The sequence below is a fragment of the Fopius arisanus genome, unplaced genomic scaffold (genome assembly GCF_000806365.1).
Source record: "Fopius arisanus strain USDA-PBARC FA_bdor unplaced genomic scaffold, ASM80636v1 scaffold00087, whole genome shotgun sequence".
NCBI classification, from domain to species: domain Eukaryota; kingdom Metazoa; phylum Arthropoda; class Insecta; order Hymenoptera; family Braconidae; genus Fopius; species Fopius arisanus.
The window spans coordinates 127,851-155,433 of NW_011887826.1; the positions used below are offsets into that span (position 1 = coordinate 127,851).

The window sequence follows — 27,583 nt, forward strand, 5'->3', positions numbered from 1 at the left end:
TCGGTTGTGAATCAGTGATGAATGTGACGATTTATCGGGAGGATCGTCTCGTCATGGCTGAGTGAATTGGCCGATAGATTCGGTGATTATTAGAATTTTCGATGGTCTCGGGATCGACAGGAGAATTTCCTTTTAATTCCTCTGTCAGTCGAGCCACTGAGATTGCGCTGAGTGGAGAACAGCTGTTCACCACGAGGTTATGGGTATCCTGTCATCATGACGAGAGTCAACAAACAAGAGACAATGAGTGATAGTGGTGAAGGTTTTGTTGATGGGAATTCGTCTGTCAGTCCTGAGAGGAGACGTATTCGGTTTAAGGGTGATGGAAAAACCTCCAAAAATGTCGAGGACAGGGTTGAAGGACTTGAACCTCGTGAGGATGGTTGTGAGATCTCTGACGAAGTCTCTGAGGTACCTGGGAAACGTGGTAATTACATAAACTATTGGGAGAGAGGAGGATACTATTTTTGGCAGGGATTTGCCTTGGGAGTTCTCGCAGTTTTTATTTTTTCTTGGGGACTCTTTTGCAGCTGTGTCAATCTTCGAATTCGTCAAGACCGAGCTGACCAGGGGATACCAATTGGAGCATGACGAGGAGAGGTTCTCTGCGAGGCGAGAAAAAATTTATTCCTTCATGAAGATACCGAGGGAGGTCGAGAAATTTATGTCTTATGGATTTTTTCAGGTAATTTTCAGGGATTAGTCATTCTCCAAAATTCAGGTGATCTCGAGTGAGGGAGAAGTTTCATTTATTAATAGCTTTTGTTTTCTTCTCGAGATATTTTTTGTGACTTTTTACATATCTAGTTTTTCTACGGTTGATTATTTCAATAATATCCACCTCAAGGTCCTCAACCGAGTGGATAATTGAAAATATAACTCCACTCCTAATTTATTTAATTTATTCTTCCATTGCAGTGTGCAGATTCTTTTTTATTCGTTTACACATTTTTACCCTTGAGATTTCTCATGGCGCTGTGGGCCATCATCAGTCGACCTCTCAAGCACTGTCTGAGGTGAAAAATCAAACAAGTCAATGGACGAGGGATAAATTCTGATCGAATGAATAATCATTGCAGGGGTAAAAAAGGGGCGAGAAAAAAGGAAGAGCGTTTTCTACGTCCAGCTGAGGTGTGTGATCTGTTGAAAGGAGTTGTCGTGGTGGGTTGCTGGGCAGCAACGAGTAAAGTGGATACGTCCATGATGTATCATCTGGTCAAGAGCCAGTCGGTTATCAAACTCTACATTTTCTACAACATGCTGGAGGTTGGGGATCGCTTGTTCAGTGCATTTGGACAGGATACGATCGATGCATTGCTGTGGACAGCCACCGAGCCGAGATCAAGGTCACAATCGAGGCATCGACAACACCTGGGGACTCTTCCCCATTTGCTGTTTGCTTTGACCTACGTCTGTATCCTTTACACGTGACAAATCGATTTCGTCAAATATGTATAATTATTTCTCTTGACGATATTTGTTCAGTATTGCACAGCATTCTCGTGTTGTTTCAAGCCACAACCCTCAATGTCGCCATTAACAGCAGTAATAAAGCTCTCTTAACGATTATGATGTCGAATAATGTAAGTTACGAAATTTGATCGATTTAATTAAATATAAAAAAGTCCCACAATGTTTCTATTTTGAAATAGTGGTTTGATAATTATCGACTTTCCAAATTATTTCAGTTCGTGGAATTGAAAGGCTCGGTTTTCAAGAAATTCGACAAGAGTAATTTATTTCAACTAGCCTGCGCTGACGTAAGAGAGAGGTTTCACCTCACGATGCTCCTCCTAGCCGTGAGTCTTCAGACGATGAAAGAGTATGCATGGAAAGCTGATCGCTTAGCTGTTCTACTTCCTGATTGCATACTTCTACTTGTTGCTGAAGTTCTCGTTGATTGGGTAATTTATTCAAAATCGATTCTCAAGTTCTTTAAAATTTTTCTGAATTTTATTCCTATCATTCTCATTTATCATTAATAAAAAAAAGGTTTTATATCAATTTTCCCTGGCGACGGCACAAGTAATAAATCATTCTCATGCGTACAAGTTTTCAAAAAAAATTGACGAACAGTTCGAAATGATGAAATTCTTTGAAACGAATGATTTCAGGTGAAACACGCCTTTATCACACGTTTCAACGAGCTACGATCGACAGTTTATCGGGACTACACAGTGAGTTTGGCGTACGACATGGCCCAGACTCGACAAGAGACAGCTTTTTCAGATCCCTCTGACCTTGTGGCCCGTCGAATGGGTTTTATCCCTCTGCCCCTTAGCGTAGCCATCGGCAAAGTCCTCTGCACCACCCTGACTCCATCAGCCAAGCCGGCGAATCTCCTCCTCTTTTTTCTGGGGTACCTGATCCTCGTGGCCCTGAGGGTGCTCAACAGCCTCATCATCCTGGGAAAAGCTAGCGACCTCATCTCCTCCCACACGAATAAAAACCCCGGAAATCCCAATCATCAGAAGATCCAGAGATCCACTAGTGTTGTCGATCAGAAGGACTCTAATTGCGCAATGGCCATGTTCTCAAACTCAGCTGTCAGTCTCAATAACGTGTGTCTGAACGATGCATTGTTGAAGAACGATAAAGTACAATCAAATTCCGAGGAATTTTCCACTAAACATGTCGTCAGGGCTGAGAGCGAACCTCTCTTACCCCAATGACACGACTGCAAGTCTTACGTAATCATTACGTAGCCAATTTTTTTAATTTAAATGATCGTGTACATACAGACTGTACATAACATTGAGTTGTAATCTTAAGGGTTTTTGATATTTCTTCCTGGGAAGATATCATTGTGATTGTTCTCTATACATCGGAAAAAATATTCTCTCTACCTTAGAAACTTTATCTCAATTCGAGAATTTTTTTTTTTTTTAAACAGTTCTTTTTGGTGTTGAAAAAAAATTCTGACGGTAGCAAAAAAATTTAGAGATTCAAAAGAAATTGTCGCCTTGGTTATAGGCAATTTATTCCTTAATCCAGAAACATTTTTTCTAATGTTGAGCATTTTTTTTCGGTGTGCGATTTAAAAAATCGTCTGATTTATATATTCGTGGGTTTTCGGTTGCCAGGAGAGTGATGCAATGGTGCGGTGTTATGCTCTGTTCTATTTTTTTCGTGCAACGAGAACGAGGAATTTTGCTTCGTAATATTCATAGACGAGAGTGGGGCAAAACGACTACTCGACTTTTCGAAAGGACCCGAGAAAAGTTCGAATGTTCATTTTACTCCCTCGGCTATCGCTCTTTACTTCTAATGGGATAGTTCAAATTATACAGCTAATGTAATTTAAGTAAAATTTTTCTTATCGAATGAACTGTAACGTCGACTTTTCACAACTTAAAAAAAATTAAACTAAAAAAAATTGAATAAAAACTGATGAAAGGTGAGCATGGCATTAGAATTTAAAAAATTATTAAGAGATTATTAACAAAAACGGAATTATATCGGAATTGGGAGTGCGAGCGGGATTATTGCCCCAGGTGTAATAGAAGGAGAAAGTGAAATGAGATTATCAATTTTAAAACTGGGGACTATCGTTTCTCGACTTTCGTGTGAGACTGGCGTATGCCAGTTGCCAGATTGCAGTGACTTGCCAAAGGGGATTTGAAGGACGAATAAACATGGCCGCCCACTATTTTCTGGCAGTACTGGGTATTTGAATTTGCTCGATTTAAACTCTAGGATAGGAGGACCTCAAACCACAGATGAGGTCAGTACCAAAATTTTTTTTCAATTCACTCCGCTGATTCTTCATTCACCCACTATCTCCTATAATTCAGTGATGATTGAGTGATGATTTTGAACAAGAAAACGACCCCTGACTTAACCCTTCGAGCCCAGCTGTCAGTTCAGCTCGAGCCAAACGCAAAAATCGTTGATTTTTTGTTAGCAAAAACAGAAGAGATAAGGATATGAGTTTCGAATTCATCGATAATATCTCATCGAATGACAAGTGATTGGACAATTGCTGACGTGGATTTCCCCTTTTGTTTTCGATATCAGTGTTTGCTCTGGTGTGTATATAAACCATGATGTGTCATTCCTTCAGTAAAAAAGCGTGGACTGGAAAGTGTCATGAGTGATGTGCCCAAGGATGGGTTCTCATGTGAACGTTCATGACAGCGGAGTACGCGTATTTGATTTAATTGGCGTTAAAGGTTAATTTGGCTCAATTAAAATTAATTTCACTACATTGTATGGAGATGGAGATATAGCAGATTTTATATGAGGAGGCGATTAATGAGTAACTATCGAAACATAAATTATCATTCTCATAAAAAATTGACAAATGCATTTGAAAACGGGAATTTCATGAACGGCGCTAGATTCATAAATGTCAGAGGGTCACGTGATCCTCCACCCACCAGGGGTTCGCGGTTCCGACTGTTTATGTCTGTATTGTAGTGGATAACAGTGGATGATACACTGGGGTACTTTTTGATGGAGGCTGATGCAATAATTCATTGAAAGTGCATAAAAATCAATTGTTTTGATTGTCGTGATGAAGATGGAGTCGTTCCTGGCGCTGTTTGACACTGGGGAACCGAAGAGCAAGAGGAGAGAGTCCTGGGGGAAGGGAAATGAATGCGATCGGGGAAATGATGAGGATAATGAGGAGAGTCTACCCCCTGAGCCCGAACAGGGAAATGTCGAGTACAAGTTGAAGCTGGTGAATCCATCATCACAGAGGTTTGAGCACCTGGTGACGCAGATGAAGTGGAGGCTCAGGGAGGGACATGGAGAGGCTATTTATCAAATTGGTAAATTTTATAACATTTTCTTGAAGAATGAAATAGAATGAGTCATCTTTTTTGTTAAATGTCGAATAATCTCGAAACCTGTGTCACCCAAAATGCATGTACCATTTTCAAATGACAATTTCAGGTGTGGAGGACAATGGAAGGCTAGCAGGTCTGTCTCGAGACGAGATGAAAGCATCACTCAAGACTCTTCGAGACATGGCCTCGCGCCTGGGTGCGACGACTCGAGTCCTTCGAGAGCGAGTGACAAAAGCAAAATCCAAGAAAAAACTCCCTGACGACAACCCCACAGAGAGACGAGTGGCAGAGGTAATGGTGACAAAACTACGTAAAGGTGATAGAGACGATCAGGACAGTGTTATAGACCTGCGATTAGCAGTGGTGGGATCCCAAGATGCAGGGAAATCGACTCTTCTGGGTGTGTTGACCCAGGGGGAGCTGGACAATGGCCGGGGGAGGGCGAGACTCAACATGCTACGACACCTGCACGAGATCAGAACAGGAAGAACATCCTCGATATCCCACGAGATAATTGGATTTGATCCTGTGGGTCACGTCCTCAACTACGCAGAGATGACGACAGCAGAGGAGATCTGCGAGCACGCATCCAAGGTCGTGACATTTATCGATTTAGCTGGACACAGGAAATACCTGAGGACAACACTCCTGGGACTGATGGGCTACTCACCTCACCACGTAATGCTGGTAGTGGCACCTCCCCTGAACGAAGCTGCCCAAGAGCACATGGCCCTGTGTCTAGCCCTGCACCTTCCCTTCTTCATTGTCGTCACGAAAACAGATCTGGGCCTGTGCGACTATCGACAGACTCTCATGCAGCTAGAGAGCGCTGTGAGGGCCCAGGGTTGTGGCAAAGATCTCGTCCTCTGCAGCAACAACAACGATCTCCTTCAGCACTACGAATCCAATATTATTCCTGTGTTCACTGTTAGTTCGGTGACAGGTGCTGGCCTTGAAGAGCTCACCAACTTCATTAAGGATCTCTCACCCTCGGAGTCTTCGACGTGTGATACAGAGCCTGGCACCTGTCTCTTTCAGATTGATGAGACTTTCAGGGTCGCTGGTCTCAGTGAACCTGTGCTTGGGGGCCTCCTCGTCAAGGGTGCCATTGCACCAGGAGCTAGACTACTTGTGGGACCTCTCCCCGATGGTGAGTTCAGTCCTGTGAAGGTCGTCAGTCTGCACAGGAATAAAGCCCCCTGCTGTGTTGTCAGAGCATCACAGAGTGCTAGTCTCACTCTTGCACCCAGCAATAATCGAGGGGGACTGCCCCATTTCAGGCCTGGAATGGTGCTCGTTAGTGGCGGAGATCATCCACACGCCACGGTTTTTTTTCAGGTAATCTGACGGCTGAATTGCTCATGTAAGACAATTTCCAACGTTTTATTTTCATTTAGGCAACTGTTCTGGTTGTTTACCACGCTACAGCGATATACCCCGGCTTCCAAGCGACTGTCCACGTGGGGAATGTCAGGCAAACGTGCGTGATGGAGGGAATAATGGATATCAAGGAAGAGGGCCTGCAGACCAACGACACAGCGTCAGTTCTCTTCAGGTTCGTCAGTCACCCAGAGTATCTCCACGTGGGGATGAGACTCCTCTTCAGGGAGGGTAGGGCCAAGGGTATCGGCAAAATCACTCAGGTGTTTCCACTGATAGGCTCCGAGAGTAGCCCGAAATAATGAAAAAGTATTTCGTTCTGTTAAAATTCAAGTGATTTTCTCTCAGTCTTGACAAGTAACTTAAAAGTAATTCAATTTTTAATTTCTGGAGCTTTGGAATATGAAGTATTGAAGTGTTTAACTGCTCTAGGGTAGAACTACCCTTAAAGATTTACCAGTTATCATGTGATATAAGAAATGATGTTCAATAGCTGATGGAGGTTAATGTATATAATACAGATTGTACTTATAGTGTAATTGCGTATGATATCCATGTGGTGGATTATTACCACAAGACTTGGGATGTTTTCTGCTTGTGAAACAAGAATATCGTTGATATTTTTGTATAAATATTACTCGGCTCAACAGAATGCTTTAGCTACGAAACTAATTTATGTACCAAAAAGTGGAATAAATCTTCAGTTTCCAGTTAATTTCAATCGTATTCCACTAAAAAGGTCACAATTGTAGAGTTTCCAATAAATTTCAGTGGAATTTCTTCCAAAATTGGAAAAAATCTTCAGTTTTCAGGTGATTCAGGCTTCCAAGTAGATATTAGAGCAATTGCATTGATTATAATTGATTTCAGTCAGTGGCAGATCGACTTTGTGTGTCAGGCCAGACATTCTGCTCGATCCAGTCGAGATATTTGAAGACTGAGGTGTACCCTGCAGGTGCTGTGCTTCCGCAGGTCTGGCCGAAGGAGGTGATGCCGATTATGGTGTCACTCTGGGTGTCGAGCATCAGAAGAGGTCCTCCACTGTCCCCGTGGCAGGAGTCAGCTCTTCTCGTTTGATCCCCATCCACAGCGCAGATGACAGTGTCGTTGAGACCCCGGGGAATTCGCCGGCTTCTTGGATACGACTCTGAGCACTTTGTCAGTGGCACCAGACTGTGGGGAATCTCACTGTTAATCACTTCATTTCTCAATTTTAATATTCTTTAAAGTGCATCACTTACTTGAGACTCGGTGTTCTCATCAATTTATCGGACCTCTCCCCATTGAAATCGGTGTCACCCCATCCGGCAACGAAAATCGAGACATTTGCGTTGATGTCAGCCTCGCTGATTGATTTTGAATGGAGGCAAATTGGCTTGACAGTTGTTGACCATTTGAAGGGATTTGACAACTTGAGGAGAGCAATGTCATTGTAAATTTGACTGCGTCTGTACCAAGGGTGTTGTATTATACTCTTTATCCTTATGAACTGAGCACCCGCTGCTTTGGGGTCGAGGGACTCAGCCCCAACTCGTACCTATCAAAATTCATTACGTATTCCACATTATCTAGAGTAATTGGAGTGATTGTGAGTGGAGATAAACACTGAATTGTAACAGCTTCGTTACCAAAATGGGAACACGATTCTGGAAATTCTCGACGCAGTGGGCAGCAGTCAGGACGTACGTGGGGGCGATTATAGTACCGCCGCAGCCGTAAATTACCTCTTTTTCAGGTAATTTATCTTTGTCGATGTACCCCAGGGCTGCCATGTAAGGTAGCTCTCTGGAATTCGCCTCGATGCCAGCCGTGATGCTGGGTGTCACCACTTGGAAAATGTCGTTTTCGTATTGTTGACAAGCTGAAAAAATTTTAATTGTATTCAAATGCATTCAATTGTATTTCATTTAATTCAGGATCGTCTCATTAATAAAATTTCCCATTCATCTTGGAAATACAATGCAGTAAAATCCACAGCCATTCCCTTATCATGAGAACCAGTGGGATTGTTGTAGCAATTGTAGTTTTAATCGATTAATCACTGCGGGAAAAAATTCCCAGATTGAAAAGAATATTAAATCAAATACTGCACTGATAACACTTCTGCGAATTCGCCTTATTCTAAATTTCCACAATTTTACGATTTTATCTACAAGGAAAACAATAGTGCGCTAATTTTTTCATTTTTATTGCAGATAATGGGATTTTGTTTACATTTTCTTGGAAAACAGGAAGAAACTGCAAAGTATCATCCTCGGTACATAAATATCCAAGAACAATTATTTTTCCGCGCGTTATCAAGAACCGATTAACCGTTATTAATGACTGGATGATCGATTGATAATTCCATCGGTCCCGAAGCCATTTACTCATTTACTACTTCCGGATGTCATTCTTTTTGATGATCTGAAGTAATGACGAGAGCCGTTCAATGGTGGGATGAAATCGGTATTTATCAGTACTCTCGTCTTCTATTTTTATTCATAAAGATGAGAGAGAGAGAAGGAAAAAACAGGTGTAGGCGTGGGAAATACCTAAATCAGCCGGGCGAATTCCAATTTTTTCCTGAATTTTGGTGGGACAACACACGATTTCCTCGAATTTGTCCCACCCACATCTCGGTGAATCCGCTTGCCTCCTGCCCTGGCGAACTTCAGCGATCCTCGGAGGACAGTTTTTCAGCAATTTACACTCCCCAGGTTCGCCAGTTTCTAGGTCGCAGGGACTTCCTTCTGTGTGTAATAATCATTATTTATAATTATCGAGAAATATTATTTCCCGAGGAAGCTTGGTCGGCGTACAGTCAATTCAATTTTCAATTAATTAAAAAATTGAAGTAATTAGGTTTTGAATATTCGTGTTGTGATCGAATATTCAAATGAATCGGATAATTGTCGGTCTTGTACCTCTGAAATGGGGAATTCCAGTGAATTTTCTGAGAAACGTTATGAATTTATAATTTGATTCCTTGAAAATAAAATCCAGGTGTGAAATAAATGACATAAAAATGACTGGAAATCCTGATTTTCGACAAAGTAGATGAATTATTACAATTAGAATTAAAGCAAGATAAGTGGACTCGTCTCACGCGGTATTATCCTTTCAAAAATCCTTTTCTCATCTTCTGTATTTTTGTTCTACGTCTTTTCTGCACAGTAGATTTGCATTTTACGTAATAATCTCTGAATATTAATTGTCAAATAATATTTGAACGTGACTAGGTGGGCGTCACGTTATCAAAGTGGTCTGGAAGCAAACGAAAGATAATAGCCAGTCATATCCGCGTTTCAATGCCAAACAGTCGATCAATTTTCAAAATTACCGAGAACCGATCTCATTCTAGGAACATTGAATCATTTACAGAACACATAAAAAATCCTTCACACATTTATAATTAAATAATGTAACATAACAAAATCTGCGACCACTTTTTCACTACAATCACAATATATGAATGGAAAAACATATTGTCTGCGGCAATGCCGATGCTTATCTGCAGTTTTCAAAATAAAAATTTGTTATGAAGTCATAAAACGAGACGAGTCAATTTAGCCTACCGATTTTTTCGAAACATCTCGGAAACGATGAGAGATACCGAAATTTTCGTAAAAGGCTTTTGAGTACTTCTCAATTAGGTCTATAAAAAAGCTTTCAAGGATGATTTCACCATCTCCCGTAGTTTCGGAGATATTTGAGAAAAATCAAAGGAAGAAGAAGTTTAGTTCGTCGGTTCTTCGCGGTTGGGCTCGATTATTCAAGGGGAATTACCTCGTTGTGTCTTGGCATCAGGGCATATACTCCACATCAGCAACAAGCACATGTGAAGTTTCCCGGGGACAGCCATGACCTCGAAGAAAAACTAGTCACCGAATGGATTTCTTTTTTTTTAAATTACGTTCGACGCTCGATGTTCCGACACTAAATAAATTCCGAGTCACGTCGCGGGTTTTATTTAAATCGGCAAGAGACGATGTGTGCAAGTTTTACTCACACATCCTCCAATACTTTCCTCATATATCCAGTCGGAGATATGTGACATCAAAACGTGTTTACACACTAAATGATACATCACTTGGAGTACATTTGCATGGGTCTACCTTGATTGCGGTTTTTCGGGATAATCTTGAGTTTTTGATGAAAAAAAATTATGGACATGGACAAGACAATGAAAATTATTAGTTTATCTTCGATTAATTGATTAATTGACGTGATTTAATTTTCTGTGCATCCCATAAGAAACATAAAATGTAATCTCCATTTCTCAATTTTCCCATGCAAATTTTTGCGTGCAATCTCAATAATTTTTCCATTTCGATGCGCTCTTGGAGGAAATTAGAGAAAGATTAGAGGAGATAATAAATGAGAACGTTTACCTGCAAGTCCATTGAGTTACGAACTTCAATTTGTGTTTCCTGAAATGGAAATTATCAATGATCATTGATATTTCAAGGACAGCTAGAATTTCAAAAGCCATTATGATAATTCTTCATAGAAATCGATTGGATTTCCAATACCAAAATAGCGAGTATTTTAAATAATATAATCGCCTGACATTTTATTTAAAAAATGTAGATAAATTTGAGATCAATTCGTGGAGTAGAATCATCTTCATAGCAGTGAATAAATAAATAATAAAAATAAATAATAAATGCATGATTGATACATAATCAATATTTTCCTTTAAATATTTGAAACGTGCATGTTGGATTGCTGATAAGGTAGAGTTCATGTCAAATGCATATTGCCTCGAAATCTTGAACAATCGTTTCACTCAAGTATCGACCCACATACGGTGAAGTGTCCTGGAAATAATCTCATCTGGTTCCACATAAAATTCTCGATAATTACTCCAGAAAAAAATGATATCTCCGTGACAATCGAGCATTTATAAAAGTTAAAATCTTCCGTGACGCATTTGTTGCAACGCGGCACAACTCTTAGACAAAAACACAACATAAACAGAGGGAACTGTTGGTTACTGCCGTGTTTTAGTCAGCCATATTTGCCAGTCGATTGCAAACAAAATTCCAGGGGGATTTAGGCCTGGAAAAATGACGGAGACCAATGGAGCTGCCAATTCAAATACAAAAAATGGAAATTTCATTTGTGGCGTTGTGGAAGGTAGTAAATAATCGATCGGACAATTGCTCTCGATGTCGTTATTCTGACTCACGATTTTTTTAGGGTTTTATGGAAGACCTTGGACGACGGAGCAGCGCAAAGATCTCTTTCAAAAGTAATTCTCATTGTTTCTCATTTATGAACGAGTGATCATTTGACAGTAATTAGTTTTTGACGGATATATTTCATTATATTAAATGGACAAACGTTTTTTCACAAGATTTAGACTTTCCTCAACCCACTGGAAAATATCGAACTGATTTGACATTTTTTTACGATTGAATCTCTGACGAGACAGTTAAAATGAATATGAATGAATGTGATGAATAAAGCTGAATGAATATTGACTGATGACCGTTTCCGCAGAATGAAAAAATGGGGGATGGATTCGTATCTGTACGCTCCAAAGGACGATTACAAGCACCGAGCATATTGGCGTGACCTGTACACCGTGGAAGAAGCTGAACATTTAACCGGCTTAATAACAGCAGCCAGAGAGAGTGGTATAACTTTCTACTACGCCCTCTCCCCAGGTCTTGACATCACGTACTCCAGTGCAAAAGAGGTAACAGCCCTGAAACGAAAGCTGGAGCAGGTTTCCCAGTTTGGATGTGTGGCATTTGCCCTGCTCTTCGACGACATCGAGCCAGAGATGAGTGAAGCCGACAAAGAGGTGTTTCAATCCTTCGCCCATGCCCAAGTCTCAGTGACAAACGACATTTTCCATCATCTGGGCCAACCAAAATTCCTGCTCTGCCCAACGCAGTACTGTGCCACCAGGGCAATGCCAAACGTCTCGACCTCAGAGTACCTGAACACCCTGGGGAGTAAATTAGCTCAAGAAATTGACATAATGTGGACGGGACCAAAAGTCATCTCTCGTCTCCTGACAGTTGAGTCAGTAGAGGAGATAACAGAAGTCTTGAGACGACCACCAGTGATCTGGGACAATTTGCACGCCAACGATTACGACCAGAAGCGAGTGTTCCTGGGACCGTACTCTGGCAGATCTCCAGATCTCATTCCAAAGCTTAGGGGGGTGTTAACAAATCCCAACTGCGAGTATGGAGCGAATTTTATCGCTATTCACACGTTGGCTCAGTGGAGCAGATGCAATGTGGATGGGAAACGAGACCTCAGTCTTAATGACACTGTATCAGCTGATATAAAATTGGAGACAGAGACTGAGGATGGTGTTGTTGGAGAGGACGTACCCTCGACACTCTCCCCGAATATGTATCATCCCAGACACGCCCTGAAGAATGCCATTAATGATTGGCTACCAGAGTTCAACAAGAAAAAAGCTGCATGGGGAGTGATAGCAAAACCGCAGCCAGCTGTTGCCCCCACAATACCCATTCCCATTATTCCCTCGATAAACACCTGCATGAGTCTCACAACAACAACGAGCACCGCTGTTGTCTCAGTGGCATCAGCTCCAGCAATCTCCAATGCCAATCATCTTCAGGCACTTGCTGAAGTCTGCTCGAACGTCACTGAGAGCTTTGCACAGCCCCTCCCAGGTCCCGTCATGAATTCACTCATCTCTGAGACGAAAGTCGTCAGTGAACCAGTCATTCCCATTGTCAATCCATCATTGGGAATCTCTGGGGTGCAGAACAGTGGATCCACAGAGCCCATGGACTGCAACACCACTCCCAGTAATTCACCAGCTCACGTCGCGAAAATTCCCACCGAGGATGATGTCATGTTTGAGAATACTTCCACCTGCAGTGGAACTTCTGGCAGTATGCAGGTGGAAATTGATGGTACGTCCCCAACTATCAATGGAAATCAGATGATTGTGGAGAATGATGCAGATAATCATGAGCCTGGGGAAGACACTGAGAATGATGAGGTGAAGGATGTCGAGAAGAGACTCACTGTCGAGGATCTTTCACTTCTCTGTGATCTTTTTTATTTACCATTCGAACACGGGGGACAGGGCATTCAGCTTCTCCAGGAATTTAATTGGCTCAAGAGCAATGCACATGTCGTCATCAGGAAGAGCAAGGATGAGGAGGAGAAGGGCAAAGCTGATGTATGTATTAATTTATGAGTTGAGTTATTACCAGAATATCCACATTTATTTTTTCAGATAATTTTGGTATTAGAAAAAATGTTAATTTCTACTCTTCGCAGTGAATGTAGTGAATATTTTATTGGTATTTTTACTTTTAAATCGTACTGAGGTGAATTACTATTTGGAACTGAATAATTCTTGTTGAAGATTGAGGAGTGGCATGCACGTGCTGCCAAAATGAATGACATGTGCAGTGCTGTCAATCGTTTATTCCAACGCCTCACCTACTGCAACAATCGAGAATTACTGTACGATCTTTACTCGTACATTTGGGATATGAGAGGAGTTGTCTCACTGTTGAATAGTTATGTCAAGTGGCTGGGTGAGTGCTCGTGGTATTTGGTTCTCCAAACAGTTCATTATATTGAATTCAGTGCAGTACATTTGATTCTTATAGTCCACGAGTGAAAGAAAAATCATGCTCAAGCCTTTCACTGGAAGAACCAATTATTTACAAAAAATCAATTAATCATGCTCTGATCGAGCCCTGAGTGTTGATGTTGATCAACTAGCAATCAATCTCTTGTAATTAATTCCTTGATTTTCAGAAGAGTACCATCTGCAGGATTGGTGAGTTTTTTTTTATTATCAGGTCTTCAATTTCTTATTCAATCATTACGAAACGAAATTAATTTTTTCTCTGTCAAAAAGATATTAGTCAATAAATTACAAATTAGTCAATTCGTGATTGAATGGGAAATGGAAAAAGACACGAGTTAATTAAACTAAAGGGATTAAGAGTAAACAATCAGTGAATACTCAGTTAACATTCTTAGCGTTTTTTTATTACTGCACTCAGACGAAACATAATTAATTGGTAATTGTATTTTTAATTGAATAATTATTTAATTATTCAATGAGAGAAGTGAATCGAGCCGCGTATTCACTGATAAAAAGGCGTAATATCTGCTGCAAATAGCGCGTCATTAGTATCATTTAATTAATTGAAGTCATCACGGATTGTTGGGTAACAGTAATGACTAGACTGCCGAAGATCTGCACCTACGCTTTAGGAGCAGATACGGTACAGCGCGCGTAGATTGACAAATTGGCACTATCAGGCAAAATTTCAACTGCAAACAGCGCATAAATTGTGGGGTAATTTAAGACAGAGAGCAGATGATCTGGAATAAATGGAGGAAGCAACCCCAAACCACCGAATCTCGATAAACAACACCCGGCAATTTTAATTGATTTTGGTTGATCAACAGCAACGATTCAGACCTCGAGACATTAATGGGGCTCAATGATTTTTCTTCCAGTCGTGCCTCAGGAAGGAATTTATCGGCTCCATTAAATTATTATTGTGATAAAATTGAATAATGACTATTTACGCAGCTGGAACATCACTCAATAGACTGACAGATATTTTCCTTCTTGACTGAACACTCGAATGACCTGAAGAGAGAATTCGTTGTAATTATTGAATTTTTTTTTTCTTTTCCTGGTGATAGCGTTTGGCAGATTTCCATCGACGATGACAACATTTACCCAGGGGAGCTACACATGTATGGGATTTACTTTTCAATAAGTAATTCGTGACATCAGCGCGCGACAAACCGAGTATCGATCATTACCGTAAAAATAAGAAAAGAGATTATAAAACGTTATGTAAAGTGACAGACACCCGTTGATGATCGACACTTGTGCATTTGCATCTATTTATTTTGAATAATTGCGCGTAGATTTTGAATACTAACTCAGCAATCACAGCCTCTTCCTCCCACCCCTTTAATTATCTCATTCCCTAATTTTCGGCTCTTCAATACTAATTTATTTTGCTTCCAGAAATTTCCAGGAGTAATTGGATATTTTATTTCAGGCTGATTTCTTGTATCATTTTCATGGATTTTCATGAAACATTTTCCTTTTCCAGACCTTTGCAAGAGATTGTGATGCGCGAAGAGGACGCAATAATCTTATTCATAGAATTTTCTTTTGAATTCTCATTGATTTTTATTGGTCAATGATTGTGTCATTGAGAATATTGAGTCCTCGCTGCATAGCGTAAATTAACAGCAGCGCGGCGTTATCAGTTTTATTGTAATTGCAATAAATATTACAACAAAATATTTATTCCGTGTGGGATAGGGTTCTCGAATGGATGGAAGGAAACTTTTATGAGTGGGGACCAAGAACCGTGGGTTTTCAGAGGAGGATTAACAGCGGATCTGCAGGTTTATCATCATTCCATTCTTAATTTGAAAAACGGAACATTTTATTTTAACCTTTATGCTGTCAAAATTCTTACCCCGCAGAGGCTGATTCCAGTGGACAGTGGGAACGATTTATTCGTGTACAAAGCACCTGAAATTCCCACCAGTAAGATCTACACCATCAGACCTTATCTCCCATCTGACGAAGACGCTGTTTATGCAGTGTGTAATAGAATTACTGGGGTCAGTGGTACATCAGCTGTTGCTGACAGACTCGTTGGTGGATACTTGACCCTCAGTCCAGAATTCTGTATGGTTGTCGAGGACGATGACGGCATTGTGGGATACATTGCAGCTTCGTTGAATGTTAAAACATTTAATCAAAAAATGGCGGTATCTTGGATACCAGAATTGCAAGTGAAGTATCCACTGGAGGACATCACGAATGACCTCCCTTCAAGTGTTCAGGTACAATCCCAGTATTAAGAATATTTCCTAAATACTTTAATGCTCGGAAAAGATCGGAAATGATTTCAATTATTTATTTTATTCTTTCAGGAGGCGATAAGGTATTTCCATTCATTTACCGTTGATGTCCCAGAGCAATTGGCTCGTCAACATCCATCACAGATAATGTGTTCAGTATTACCTACTGTTACGGATCAGTCGATCCCTAAGAGACTGATAACTTGTATTCTCGCGGCCTTGAGAGCAAACGGTAAGAATATTTTTCTTCTTTCGATGCCGAGTCTCGTTTTGACATCAATCGATTGAAAAATTCGAGTTACCTGCCATTACAAAGTAATTATTGGATTGCATTTTATTTGTTGTATTCAACGGCAGGTTCATTTGGTGTTCACACAACAATGTCATCGATGGACAAAGAATCCCATGAATTTTACGGAAAACTAGGGTTCGTTGATTATAATTCCGGACAGGACGAGAGCCCTGGAGTAATCACCATGTGTAGGAGCTTCTAACAGAAGGCCAATTCTTCAGTTATATTCGTAAACAAAGTTTACCTGCTCGAATCAGCACCAGAGCGGACAGTAGTTTAACAAAAAAATCACTCCACATCAGCCACAAAATTATAAACGAACACGTTGAAGGTTGAATTCCAACTGAAAGTTGAATGAACTCAATCCCTGCCAATTGAAAATTAATGGAGAGGCAGCTCTATGTATATAATGTGCGAGAAATGAGGAATTGTTGGTAAATGGTGAACGGTGTGTGCCTCTTCATATCAATGATGCGTCGAAACGTGCAGTAGTCTCTATTGCTCTGTCATTTTACAATATTCAGCACAAGTTTTATAAAAAAAAAGTTATGTGAATTCAGAAAAGGTTATTGATGGCGGGTGATTACGTAATCAAGAGATTGATTCAGTTATTGGCCAGGGAATGACGAAATTATGATGTTTGAGGGGAGTCCTATCGAGGATTATTTTAAACAATTTTTATACTGACATCCTGAGGATGAATGCTTGTACTGCGGTGTCATTGAGAATACTGGGCAGATTATCCAATCGAGTTTAGGTTTATCGTACAATTTCGAAGCACAAGATATTTTATTCAATTTTTTAGATAATTTTTCAATCGTTTTATTAGAAATCAGTTGCGAGAAGGTAAAGGTAATATAATATAATGAATCATTCCCTGATCAGATTATTGTTAAATATCTTATATTTTCAGAGAGGTCGCGAAATTGTTCTCAAGATCCTTTTCGTAGAGTGAAATAAGAGGGACACAAAAGATTCTTACGAAATATTTACTATTTCATTTAGATACACAGATATTTCCTGAAAACTCTTCGCTTCTGAGGCGATCTGGCCAGTTGTCTCGATCCCACAAAATACGCATTGAATTCTGTATGAAATGTTAATCCTTATCAGACAACCATGTGATCGGTGATTCATTCGGATTAAAAAAATCGTCAAGACTGAGTGTTTGTTTATTTAATTCATCAGATGATTATGGATGGAGGTGGATCGTAACGCTTGGGATTACTGGAGATGATGGGGCCGGTGTATTTTTTGTAGGAGGTGTCATTCTGCCTCTTCAGGGCCTGGATTTCTTCATAGAGAGTTGTAATCTGAAAAAAGGCCTTTAGTAAATTTGGAAGTGTTCTCTGGTAAGATATGGGCCCTTTATTTTTTTTACCCTTTTTATTTCAGAGTGGAGCAGATTCAACTGTACATCGGAATTACTGGATCGGCTTGTTGTTTGCTGGAGCGATTCCATAATGTCGAACATTTTTTTATCCATATCCTCAGAGAGCATTCGATTTGAGGCTTTCATTGGTTTCTCCAATTTTTTTATGGTGAGGAACGGAGTGTCGGATGTGTCGATGTCGAAGGGAATTCCCTCTGAAAAAATTGAATTTTAAAAGGTGCACCTTTTCACCACTCGCGAAACTCTCATTCGTTTTTTTATAAGTAATTTCTCTGTATGTGAAAATACCCTGAGTTCTGCTGGCAGCTTTTCTCATGCTCGTATTAAAACTCCTGCCATCTCGTCTCCACTCCCTCAGGGTCTCTCGATCCCTGCAATTTACATCCGTTGTAAATCCTCAAAGAAAACCTGAACCGGGCATTCTTACTTTATTCTTTGGATATCAGCAGCTTGTTTGATGAGCATGTCCCTCACTTTGGAAATCCACCGGAGTTTCTCCTCCAGCACTGAATTACCACCACTACTTCTGCACCTGAATCCCATAAAACAGTGAAACCAAAAGGACAACTAAAAGGATTTATTTTTTAGCCGAAACTTTTGACTGGTGGAAATTAAGGAAAATCTGGAAGTAAAGGGTAAAGAAAGAGACATTTTTATCATGACCTTTTTTGCAGGGGATAGCTCCAAAAAGGGTTCTTATAAAAAATCGTCATCTCTTTAGCGTTCATCGATATTTATTCGTACTGAATTTAACGACGAATTTTTCTACTGGGAAAATATCCCATCGGTCTGTTCTCCACCCCCAGATAATTTTCGATAAACGCGAGAATCCAGTCAGGATCGTTGAGCCTCATGGGTCGCAATTTAGTCATTATTCTATCATTCGTCATGACATTATAAACTCTCTCCTTGACTTTGACGTCTTCGAGTCTCTTAACATCACTCGAGAAATTCCCATTAACGATTTTAGGCAATTTAACGCCCTTCGTCGTCTTCTCCTCGACATCCTCAATATTCGCAACAATCCCGACGTCTTTTTTGCTAGGTGTTGACGACCTGGAGGGCTCGTCGTCGGCCTGACGCTCTCTCATTTTTATTTTAATCTGTTGGAAGTCGATGAAGCAGTCCCATTCGTCGGGGCGACTCGACTGTGTCGAGGAATTTTGTATGCGATCTCGACACTCGTCGCAGATGACGTTGGGACTTTCGTTCATCCTCGAGCGATTATTCAGTTCAAGGAGATCGTACTCTTTCGAGTGCAGAGCTTCGTACCTGTTGCTGGGCCTGTAGTTTCGCGATTTTTCGCGGGAGGAAATGGCCTTCGGGGCTTTTATCAGGGACGAAGTTGAAGAGTGACTCAGCAGTCGTGAAGATCTCGAGGAGTTGATGACTGGAGGGTCGTCACACAAAATCGTCGATGTGGACTTCACTTCTGAAAATTTCACGCCTCGATACATTTTTTCTACTGAATATATTCCAAAAATCGAAATTTGATCATTATTATAATTAATGTTACCGGGGGTGGGGGGCACTGGGTCATTCGGGTATTGCATATTCCATTCTTTCATCAAAAAATTCAGGATGGAGGTGAATCCCTGGGCGATTACCCCTGGAGGAGGTGACGTCAAGGGGTTGCCCGCTGTTTGAAGGGTCTTCAGGTTTGGTATGAGACCTGCGAATAAATTGTAATTCAAGTCAATCGGTTCAAGGAATTATATTATTATAGGAAACATACAAAGCTCCAGAGGTAATTTCTCAATACGATTCCCCTGAAGTAAAATTGTCTCCAGGCATTGATGATTTTTAATTGTTCCTGGGAGGGTTTTCAACCAGTTATTGCGAACATCCAGCCACTGGAGGAAGCTCAGGGACATGAAAAGCTCCTCTGGCAGTTCATTGAGGCAGTTGTTATCGAGATACAACATCTAAAATCATGAGAATCAAATATTGTGCGAAGAAAAATTCAGTATCGAAGACCTAGACGATAACAAATCGGTGTAGTTAACATGAATATTATGACTCTGAATTTGTTATGAATTTCTCTTACTCGAATACTCGACAGCTCCTCGAGTAAATTGACAGGGAACTCGGTGATGGATGCGTCGGTCATATCGCAAAACTCCTTGTTGATGGTCAAATTCTTCTTGGAAATCGGTGGCATGAGGATGAGCGGCTGCGGGTCATTGACTCCTGCAGTGCTTAGCCTTGACTTCTTTCTCGTTTTCTTCTTCGTAGACATCGTGGAGACGTCTGACGCACTATCCGGAATGCCATCGTCGGCGACCCCGAGCTCGGAGCTCTCATCCCTCCCATCCCCCTTTTCCGGAATAATTAATTTAGGCAAACCGATTTTTCCCTCTTCCTGCACGTCCTTTCGAGAGTTCTCCACTTCCAAATCCACTTCCAAATCCACTTCATCATCGATGATATTATTGATGACGTTATCCTCCTCGGCGAAGACTCTCCAGGGCAGTAGCAGTCCGTCTCCAGCTCCATTTCCTTCGTTCAAATCCTCAATTTGGGTCTATAAAAAAACATATAACGAATGTCTACCATCAAATATCAAAAAATTTTTTTCCCAATCATTTTTTTCATTCATTTTTCTCCTCCGACTCACCTCAGGGTTTTCCCCACCCCCAGAAAGATCTTCTCCGTTGAAGTGTCCATCGACATCATCCACGATCCTCTCCTCCGTCAATTCCCTCTGAAAACCCTCATGACTAGCCACTCCCCCCCGCCCTCCTCTCGCCCCGCCAAGGCCATAATAATTACTCAACAAATTCTGCGTCAGGTTCTCCATAATCACTTCTCAATTTTAACCACGACAAATAATCCTCGCGGATTGGTTTACCTCTCACCATGGCGACGTGAATTTCGATGTTAAAATGCAAAGAGGATTGATCAAACAAATAAAAAACAAAAAGCATTCATGCCGCAGAAAATAAAATTCACTCTGTCGATTTGATGGACACCCCAGCATTGCGTGTTGCGCCCTCCCTCTCTTGGGGTGCAGTATTACGATGCTGCTGGGGTCACTCAAACCCTCAGAACTGCGCCTCTACTTTAGTCAATCCTCTTTGGTTAAATCGATGCCCTCCACTTGAACTTTACCGCTTGCAATCTGATCATCCGGCAGCACCAGTTGTTCCGGTGTTGCGCGCGAACAAGCGTGTCCCTTTACTTCACTCTCGTGTGTGTTTGTTTCACCCGAGTCGTGTCGAAGGAGAATAAAAAAGAAGAAGTCACCATTGACCGATAGCCCCCTGACAAACGTGAGTTCTGGACACTATTTAAAATCCAAATAAACACTGGAAAAAACGACCTTGTACATCGAGGTAACATCGAAATCCATAGCTCCGAGGTATTCCTTTGTAGTCAGTCATCCATTTGAGTCGAAATTTTAAGAATTAAGAGGTCTATCCCTTAGCTTTTCAAACATGTTTCGTACGAAATGGTAACGTTTCATAATTACGAAGAAATTCTCCTCTCACGTACAAGGGCATTTTCTCCATCGCTAATTATCCTTTTGATTATTAATTCGTTCTCTTGGCATTTACAGCAAAGAGCACGACCACTCGGCGTTTTACAATTTCTTAAATATGGAGCAGAACCACAAGAATAACGACTGCTACTTTTTCTACTACTCAACGTGCACGAAGGTGAGGAAGCCTCAAATAATTAGTTACTTTTTTTTTTGGCATTTCATTTTTTTTTTCGTGAGACATCAGCGGTGGGTGATTAATATTCGAGGAATGGAAATGATCGCTGGCAATTCCATATTGTATGCAGAGGTTAGGTGCGGCCATGTTGAAGAGAATTCCATTCTCTGGAATTTTCATGAGTCCTGAGAATAATTCTTATCTGGCCTTTACGTAGATGGGACGTTTTTATTAGTAAATTACGACAGTATTCTGATGAGTTGAAGGCACTGTCGTTTAGCCTGGGGAGTGATAAGGGATTATGGGCTTTTTTTTTTTGGGATCGGGCATTGATGGATTGCGATTTTTTTTACAGGGGGATAGTTGTGCATTCAGACATGAGCCTTCAGCACTTGGCTGCGAGGTGATGTGCTCCTATTGGCAGCAGGGTAACTGCCTCAACGAGAAGTGCAACTTCAGACACATGGAGCTGAAGGTATCACTCCTTTCACATTTTTTCATTAGATCGATATTTAATTGGTTGATCTGATTTTCACTATTTCACCTCTCCATTTTTCATCTTTATTTTTTATATACTCTTGTAGTATTAAAAACATTTTTTTTTAATGAACTCAATGCGGAAGTGATAAAGTGTGATAAATTCAATTTTATGAGCTGCAAAACAGTTGCATGATACAGTTTTCGAGACTGAAATTTAATTTTTCATACTTTTCTGCTCTTTTAATGAATTATTTACGGCTGTGGAATTACTCGGGAATTTTTACTGTGGCATAGAAAAATCGCAAGTCGATTGCGTGTTACTGGGAGTCACAACGTAGTGGATGTAAGAAGCCACATTGTCCATTTATGCACACCCAGCCACGTCCAGCGGGTGAGACAACCCCCACAAAAGCCACTGAACTGCCAGCAAAACCAGTGAACCAAGAGTGGTCGAACCGTCCAGGTGAATAAACTTGATTTTTTTCTGAATTCAATGCTGTAGAATCCATTCCCCCGAATTTTTCTCATATCTACGATTTAATGGAATAATTGATCTGCAATTTGAAAAAAAAAAAAAAAAATACAACTCGACCAGACATTTGACACAAAAGAGAAATCTGAATGTGTGTCTTTAATTGTTTACTGTGGATTTTCTACGAACAGATGACGGTAAATTCGATGGAAGTGGTACAGAGTCAGATCAAGGACGTGGTAGCAGCGAGGCAGGAAGTTTCATCGGTAGTCCAGCAGTTGATCCTCTTATCGTCAACTTTGACGAAGGTATGAGGCTTTACTAGCCCCCCCGTCGTCCATCTTTCAACGTACACTACCTCACGCCAGGCACTCTATCCCTACCGTCTAGCCTACAAACAAATTTGAATCTCCGTAGTACAACCCTCGGTATACGTAATCGTATGACAATACCGATTGATATCGATATACCAAGTAGAGTCAATCTTGGTACTAGTGTCGCTAGTGGCCTCAATGTAACGCAGACAAGTGTACAGGGTATGCAGCACCAGCATCATCATCATCATCAACAGCAGAGTGCAATAGCAGCAGCAGCAGTGTGTCATCATGCTGCAAGACATCCTTATGGCCACCAGGCCTTTCATTCCCATACACACGGTCAAACGTTACAATTGCATAATCAACCGTCGACTTCGCAGATTCAACGTGCGAATTATCCGACTGTCCATCCTGACACGAGTACTCAGAACCAAAGGGCACGATGTCCATTCCCCTTTGGACTCGGTTTCACATCCTACAGGAGATACTAAATTCAATTCCCCTCTCGTTGAATAATTCGAATAAATAACGGTTTATATGGTAGGGAAGATACACGAAATTTAGCCTGGCGATGAGCGTTTCGTTGTGCATTGGTATCGATATCGATGCATGCTATTTGAAATCAATCGTTAAATCATGCGAAATATTATTGCTGGAGAACTATCGCGATATTGAGAAACACCTGCGATATCTACATTAGTCAAATTTTTTCACTAACTAGAACTAGTGACAACACCTTGGGCTCCCAGAGTCTCTTTTTTTCCTGGAAAATATTTACCCGGTGCGAACATCCTGGGGAAAATCACTCCGTAGTCAAGAGGTAAGGGATAATCAATGTACTGTCCAACATTTCGAGAGATATCTCTCAGTTTCAAAGAGATTGCGAATTTTTCATTGCATCGTCTTTTGTAGAGTGGGTTGAGAGCTACAAAAAAATTATCTCCAAAAATTTCGGTATTTCTGTTGGACTCGGAGACAATCCTCGATCATTGTTCAAGTTGATTCGTTACGATTTACCTCTTGATTACTGAATACTTTTTTTTTTGGATAAATAATTCCCGGTGAGTTTCACCTGGAGAAAAAAAAAATCACCGAAATTATATCTCTGGGGTCTCGATACACCTATGCTTCATGATTCTTTCCTCTTCCTTTTGACGGTTCATCCTAGAGGTAGATGTCAATCCATTTCTTGATTCTCTTTTTCTCTCATCCGTTATCCATGGGAATATGTTTCATAGGACTAGATAATGAGTAGAAGAAAAAAAAAATACGAGTGCACTAGGGATTAATTCACCTCAAATTCAAATGATGGAAATTATTCCGAGTAGAGTCGATTGCTGGAGTGAAATGGCAATTTATTTCCAGACTTGAGTTGAGGATGATTCGTCCGCGCTGGTTGTAGTTTATGATTTAAAAAATTAATCTCTAATTGTTGTTATTATTCATTGAATATTGTTAGCCCGATGGATTTATCAGAGTGCGTAAACAATTGTCAGCAGTAATTGCTGATATGCCTTCATATGTTTTGGCTTCTTACATGATACTTCCAATACACGAAAGAAACGATTTGAAAAAAGAAAAAAAAATACTATAACGAGAGTAAATAGTCGGGCAATGGTAAATTCTTTTTTATTTTCGCTTCAAATCGTTGGTCTCCGAGACATCAGCGTCGGGATTAATATTATCGTCGGTTTCCGGTAGACTAGGTTTAATTTAGTTGATTGGAGTGTTCGATTGAGAACGGGTTCACTGATTAGTTAGGCAGATCACTCGATAAAATCAAACCCGATCCCCTATTTTTCATTAAATTCGTGATGTACGAAATATATACGAGCAAATATATAATAAAATTCCCGCGTGAGCTTTCAGTGTATATTCGCCTCTACACCGGTGATCCTCGGCTTGCATTATTATTGTTTTGTTTATTATTATTGTTTCATTATTATTTTTTTTTAAATCCTTGAAGAATAGAATTCGCAGTTGTAAGAGTAGGATGAAATAACCGCGAAATAAAAAAAATCATGTTTCCCCATTTTTTTTTTCTTCAATGGAAACACCAGTCGAAGGTTTTTATTTGATTTTTGTTTAGTGCTTATTAAGTACAAAAATTATGATAAAATCGACACATGGCTTTCACGAGCAACAAAAAGATTTATTAATGAGAAAATAAATTGATTCAAGTGAATAAGTGTGTGTGAAACCCTCGTAGTGGCATTTGCATCGGCTCGAGAGTATCTGCGGAATTATTTCTGCAGTTCCAATAGCTGAACGATTTTTTTATTTTTGACTGAAGTATTTGCCATTGCGACGGTTGTGTTTCATGATATACAAAAGGAGATACTTGTCACTCATGCATATATTCGTCGGAAAATATGAAAAAAAAAAAAGTAACAATGCGATGAAAAAAAAATTGAAGTGAACATGTAAGTATGGAAAAATGATACAAAATCAGATGTGTATATGTGTAGACGTATATGCATATATGCACATATGTGCCTATGTATGCGTACATTTAGTTTACGTATAAACAAACACAAAGATTGAGAGAAGATTTAACAGACTTATATGACAAAAAAATACAGAAGTTATATTTGAAGGATAACGCAGCAGCGTAATGCGTAATTATTATTACATATTGAGAAATCGATGTAAACGAATGACTAAAGCAATTGATAATTTACGTTCACATGTTAATAAACTTCATACCACGAGTATTGAAAATATTAATTCAACGGTGAGAAAGCAATAGTCATTTTGTTAGGGATTGATCCCTGTTGTTTCGATATACTTTTTTTCTCTTGATTTTTCTCTTTCTCATCGATTAAACTTGAATTCTCTAAACTTCTGTTGCTTCTTTCTTTTCCAGTTTCTTCCCCATAACAGACGAACTATCTCACACTGCGCGGGGACACGGTACGCCTGACTCATCATCATTATTCGGGGGCAGGAGGACATTACAATAATTTAAAAAGAAAAAAAACTATATTTACACGGACACACATTTATCACAACATTCTGTTCTTTTTTTTTCATCACGAGATAATTATTTTTCGTTATCCCTGTGAAAATCATGGGTCAGAGTTTAATGGAGTTTTCTTTGTTGATTCTGAGTTAATAAATTTACTTTCTCGTTGAGAATAAAACAGTGAAACACTTATTTTATATTGTCTCTAACTAGGCCCGATAATTTTCCGACGAATGCCTTTTGTCCAATGGATTTTTCTTTGAAAAATATTGTGTTCACTAAATTGTCTCCAAGTTAATCTATTTCCCATTTTGCTCTGGTATAAACCGGATAGAATGTTCTCATAAAAAAATGAATAAACGAGAAAACACTGGACAAATATTAAATTGTCATTAGAGAATATCGGAGCAATAAAAATTTCGGGAAAATGACGAGTACCCATTCTACTCCACTCACACACTCGAAAATAAAATGTCAGGCGTACCGGAGCCCCAGTAAACCCTTTCCCAAGAAAAATCCCATTAATGATGAAAAATTGTGGTTTCTCCAAGACCCCAAGGCGTATGTTTCAGAGTCGACGAGTTCTCGTGCACTTTATCAAGAATTTATTCCCCCGAAATTCGAATATGTAAGAATATCCCGAAGATTGAGAAGAGGACACGGCTCACTGGCGAAAACCACGAGACAAATTAGATGAGAGAAATAGAGAATAAGAAAGAATCGATCAAAACCTATCATTGAAAAAGCCTTTAACGATTGAAGATTGACACAAAAAAAAACAATAAAAATCATAATACCTGGGACGTTAAAACGAAATAATCGCCAACACCATGTTTCTTCGTGTGTTCTTGCAGAATCGGACAGCGAGGGTGTTGCATCATCGCCGAAAAAGGCACATCAACCAACGAGAGTCCCATACTGCAAGACTTACGAGGAGATCAGACTGGAGGAGATACAAGCAGAGAGTGCCGCATACTATTCCTACACATCGAGTGATTACCCAAATTGCTCAGGTGGTGGTAAAGAGAAGAGAGTAACGAGCATAAGAGCTGCGAGGAAGACCGTGTGCCTCTATTCCCTGGGTAAATCCCAATCAAAATCGACTGATGATAATTTGAGCTTCAAGGTATTGACCCTCGACGAGATAAAGAGGCGAAAAAATCGCACCGATTCCAAGGTACCAGCTGTAAATTCACAGGGAATGCCAACAGTCAAGAGAAAAGTGCCTGAGGTACCGCTGTCAAGTGCCATCGAGAGCTTGACAGAACTTAAGAAATTGGAGACTGAGGAGATAAAACTCGGGGAATCACGCAAACGAGCATTGGACACTCAAATGGAGGATGCGATTAGCAATGAGAGTAAGAGGCGTAAAATTAACCGAAATACAACAGTACCACCGGTGAGACTGAGGAGATCACCCAAGAGATTCAACAGAAGTGAAACTCAGACATCTCAGGAAACTTGCGATAATGAGACGAGAGGAACTACGGAATCACAGGAGTGTGAAAATTCGAGAACTGAGATTGAAGTACGTCTCTGCGACAGCAGCACTGATGGTGCATCTAATGTTAATCAAGTTTCAACTTCGGTGTCTGTCATCGCGGGTGATTGCGCTCAAGGTTTGGTTGATCCAGCGGATGATTTGAAGCTCGATCAGCTGATCGATGGGCATACGCATGACGAGGAGGACATGGACAGTGCGAGTGATGATATTCTCAAGGATATCGATGCCTTATTGACTGAGAAATCAGTTTGAGGCTCGATTGGGATGAGTCATAAATTTATTGCGCCCATTTCAATGGAGATTTCAATGTTGATTTCAATGATATTTACGTGACGATGCAGAGTACATCTGTAAGTGGTATAATAGTTTCGCAAGAGCACTGGCATCAGGGACTCGTGTCGGGGCTGGAGAATGCCCTTATTATTCTCATCTCTGCACGTTTTACACTCGAGCTTTTCTTCGTGGCGAGGAGGGGGAGAAGG

At 40.4% G+C, this 27,583-nt stretch overlaps 6 protein-coding genes across 15 annotated transcripts; 4 read left to right on the forward strand and 2 right to left on the reverse strand.

The window, feature by feature from the left end:
- Positions 1–14: 14 nt before the first annotated feature.
- LOC105270412 (protein TAPT1 homolog) lies at positions 15–3,401 on the forward strand. 3 transcript variants are annotated; one of them, XM_011311314.1, is made up of 7 exons: positions 15–427; positions 531–685; positions 919–1,016; positions 1,080–1,414; positions 1,486–1,583; positions 1,689–1,904; positions 2,115–3,401. In XM_011311314.1, exons 1-7 carry the CDS (start codon positions 217–219, stop codon positions 2,670–2,672), a joined length of 1,671 nt encoding a protein of 556 aa, XP_011309616.1. In that variant the 5' UTR covers positions 15–216; the 3' UTR covers positions 2,673–3,401. The 3 variants fall into 3 exon arrangements, with proteins under 3 accessions (XP_011309616.1, XP_011309618.1, XP_011309617.1); XM_011311316.1 differs by having other exon boundaries at positions 323–427; positions 500–685; XM_011311315.1 differs by having other exon boundaries at positions 325–411.
- On the forward strand, positions 2,693–6,888 carry LOC105270411 (GTP-binding protein 2). Of its 3 annotated transcripts, none has more exons than XM_011311312.1 (4): positions 2,693–3,724; positions 4,523–4,775; positions 4,900–6,131; positions 6,191–6,888. In XM_011311312.1, exons 2-4 carry the CDS (start codon positions 4,523–4,525, stop codon positions 6,473–6,475), a joined length of 1,770 nt encoding a protein of 589 aa, XP_011309614.1. In that variant the 5' UTR covers positions 2,693–3,724; the 3' UTR covers positions 6,476–6,888. The 3 variants fall into 3 exon arrangements, with proteins under 3 accessions (XP_011309614.1, XP_011309615.1, XP_011309613.1); XM_011311313.1 differs by lacking the exon at positions 2,693–3,724 and adding an exon at positions 3,732–4,258; XM_011311311.1 differs by lacking the exon at positions 2,693–3,724 and having other exon boundaries at positions 4,273–4,775.
- LOC105270410 (serine protease snake) lies at positions 6,800–10,118 on the reverse strand. Its single transcript, XM_011311310.1, has 5 exons — positions 9,942–10,118; positions 8,708–8,905; positions 7,802–8,034; positions 7,415–7,710; positions 6,800–7,346 (listed from the first exon to the last, which is right to left on the reverse strand). The coding sequence occupies exons 1-5, from the start codon at positions 10,015–10,017 to the stop codon at positions 7,040–7,042; spliced, it is 1,110 nt and encodes a 369-aa protein (XP_011309612.1). The 5' UTR covers positions 10,018–10,118; the 3' UTR covers positions 6,800–7,039.
- Positions 10,119–10,878: 760 nt separating this feature from the next.
- Positions 10,879–17,475, forward strand: Oga (O-GlcNAcase). 2 transcript variants are annotated; one of them, XM_011311319.1, is made up of 9 exons: positions 10,879–11,294; positions 11,358–11,409; positions 11,661–13,335; positions 13,525–13,699; positions 14,832–14,885; positions 15,469–15,554; positions 15,636–16,001; positions 16,092–16,251; positions 16,377–17,475. In XM_011311319.1, exons 1-9 carry the CDS (start codon positions 11,225–11,227, stop codon positions 16,511–16,513), a joined length of 2,775 nt encoding a protein of 924 aa, XP_011309621.1. In that variant the 5' UTR covers positions 10,879–11,224; the 3' UTR covers positions 16,514–17,475. The 2 variants fall into 2 exon arrangements, with proteins under 2 accessions (XP_011309621.1, XP_011309622.1); XM_011311320.1 differs by lacking the exon at positions 14,832–14,885.
- On the reverse strand, positions 17,287–20,674 carry LOC105270414 (leucine-rich repeat-containing protein 27-like). Of its 2 annotated transcripts, XM_011311318.1 has the most exons (9): positions 20,322–20,674; positions 19,752–20,228; positions 19,440–19,629; positions 19,221–19,376; positions 18,977–19,136; positions 18,132–18,236; positions 17,993–18,075; positions 17,693–17,898; positions 17,287–17,624 (listed from the first exon to the last, which is right to left on the reverse strand). In XM_011311318.1, the coding sequence occupies exons 1-9, from the start codon at positions 20,502–20,504 to the stop codon at positions 17,496–17,498; spliced, it is 1,689 nt and encodes a 562-aa protein (XP_011309620.1). In that variant the 5' UTR covers positions 20,505–20,674; the 3' UTR covers positions 17,287–17,495. The 2 variants fall into 2 exon arrangements, 1 of the variants encoding a protein (XP_011309620.1); XR_892535.1 differs by lacking the exons at positions 17,287–17,624; positions 17,693–17,898; positions 17,993–18,075 and having other exon boundaries at positions 18,158–18,236; positions 18,368–19,136.
- Positions 20,675–20,860: 186 nt separating this feature from the next.
- Positions 20,861–27,573, forward strand: LOC105270417 (zinc finger CCCH domain-containing protein 11A). 4 transcript variants are annotated; one of them, XM_011311323.1, is made up of 6 exons: positions 20,861–20,976; positions 21,264–21,363; positions 21,719–21,838; positions 22,138–22,306; positions 22,507–22,623; positions 26,452–27,573. In XM_011311323.1, the coding sequence occupies exons 2-6, from the start codon at positions 21,304–21,306 to the stop codon at positions 27,351–27,353; spliced, it is 1,368 nt and encodes a 455-aa protein (XP_011309625.1). In that variant the 5' UTR covers positions 20,861–20,976; positions 21,264–21,303; the 3' UTR covers positions 27,354–27,573. The 4 variants fall into 4 exon arrangements, with proteins under 4 accessions (XP_011309625.1, XP_011309627.1, XP_011309626.1 ...); XM_011311325.1 differs by having other exon boundaries at positions 20,957–21,039; XM_011311324.1 differs by having other exon boundaries at positions 20,974–21,065.
- Positions 27,574–27,583: the final 10 nt, after the last annotated feature.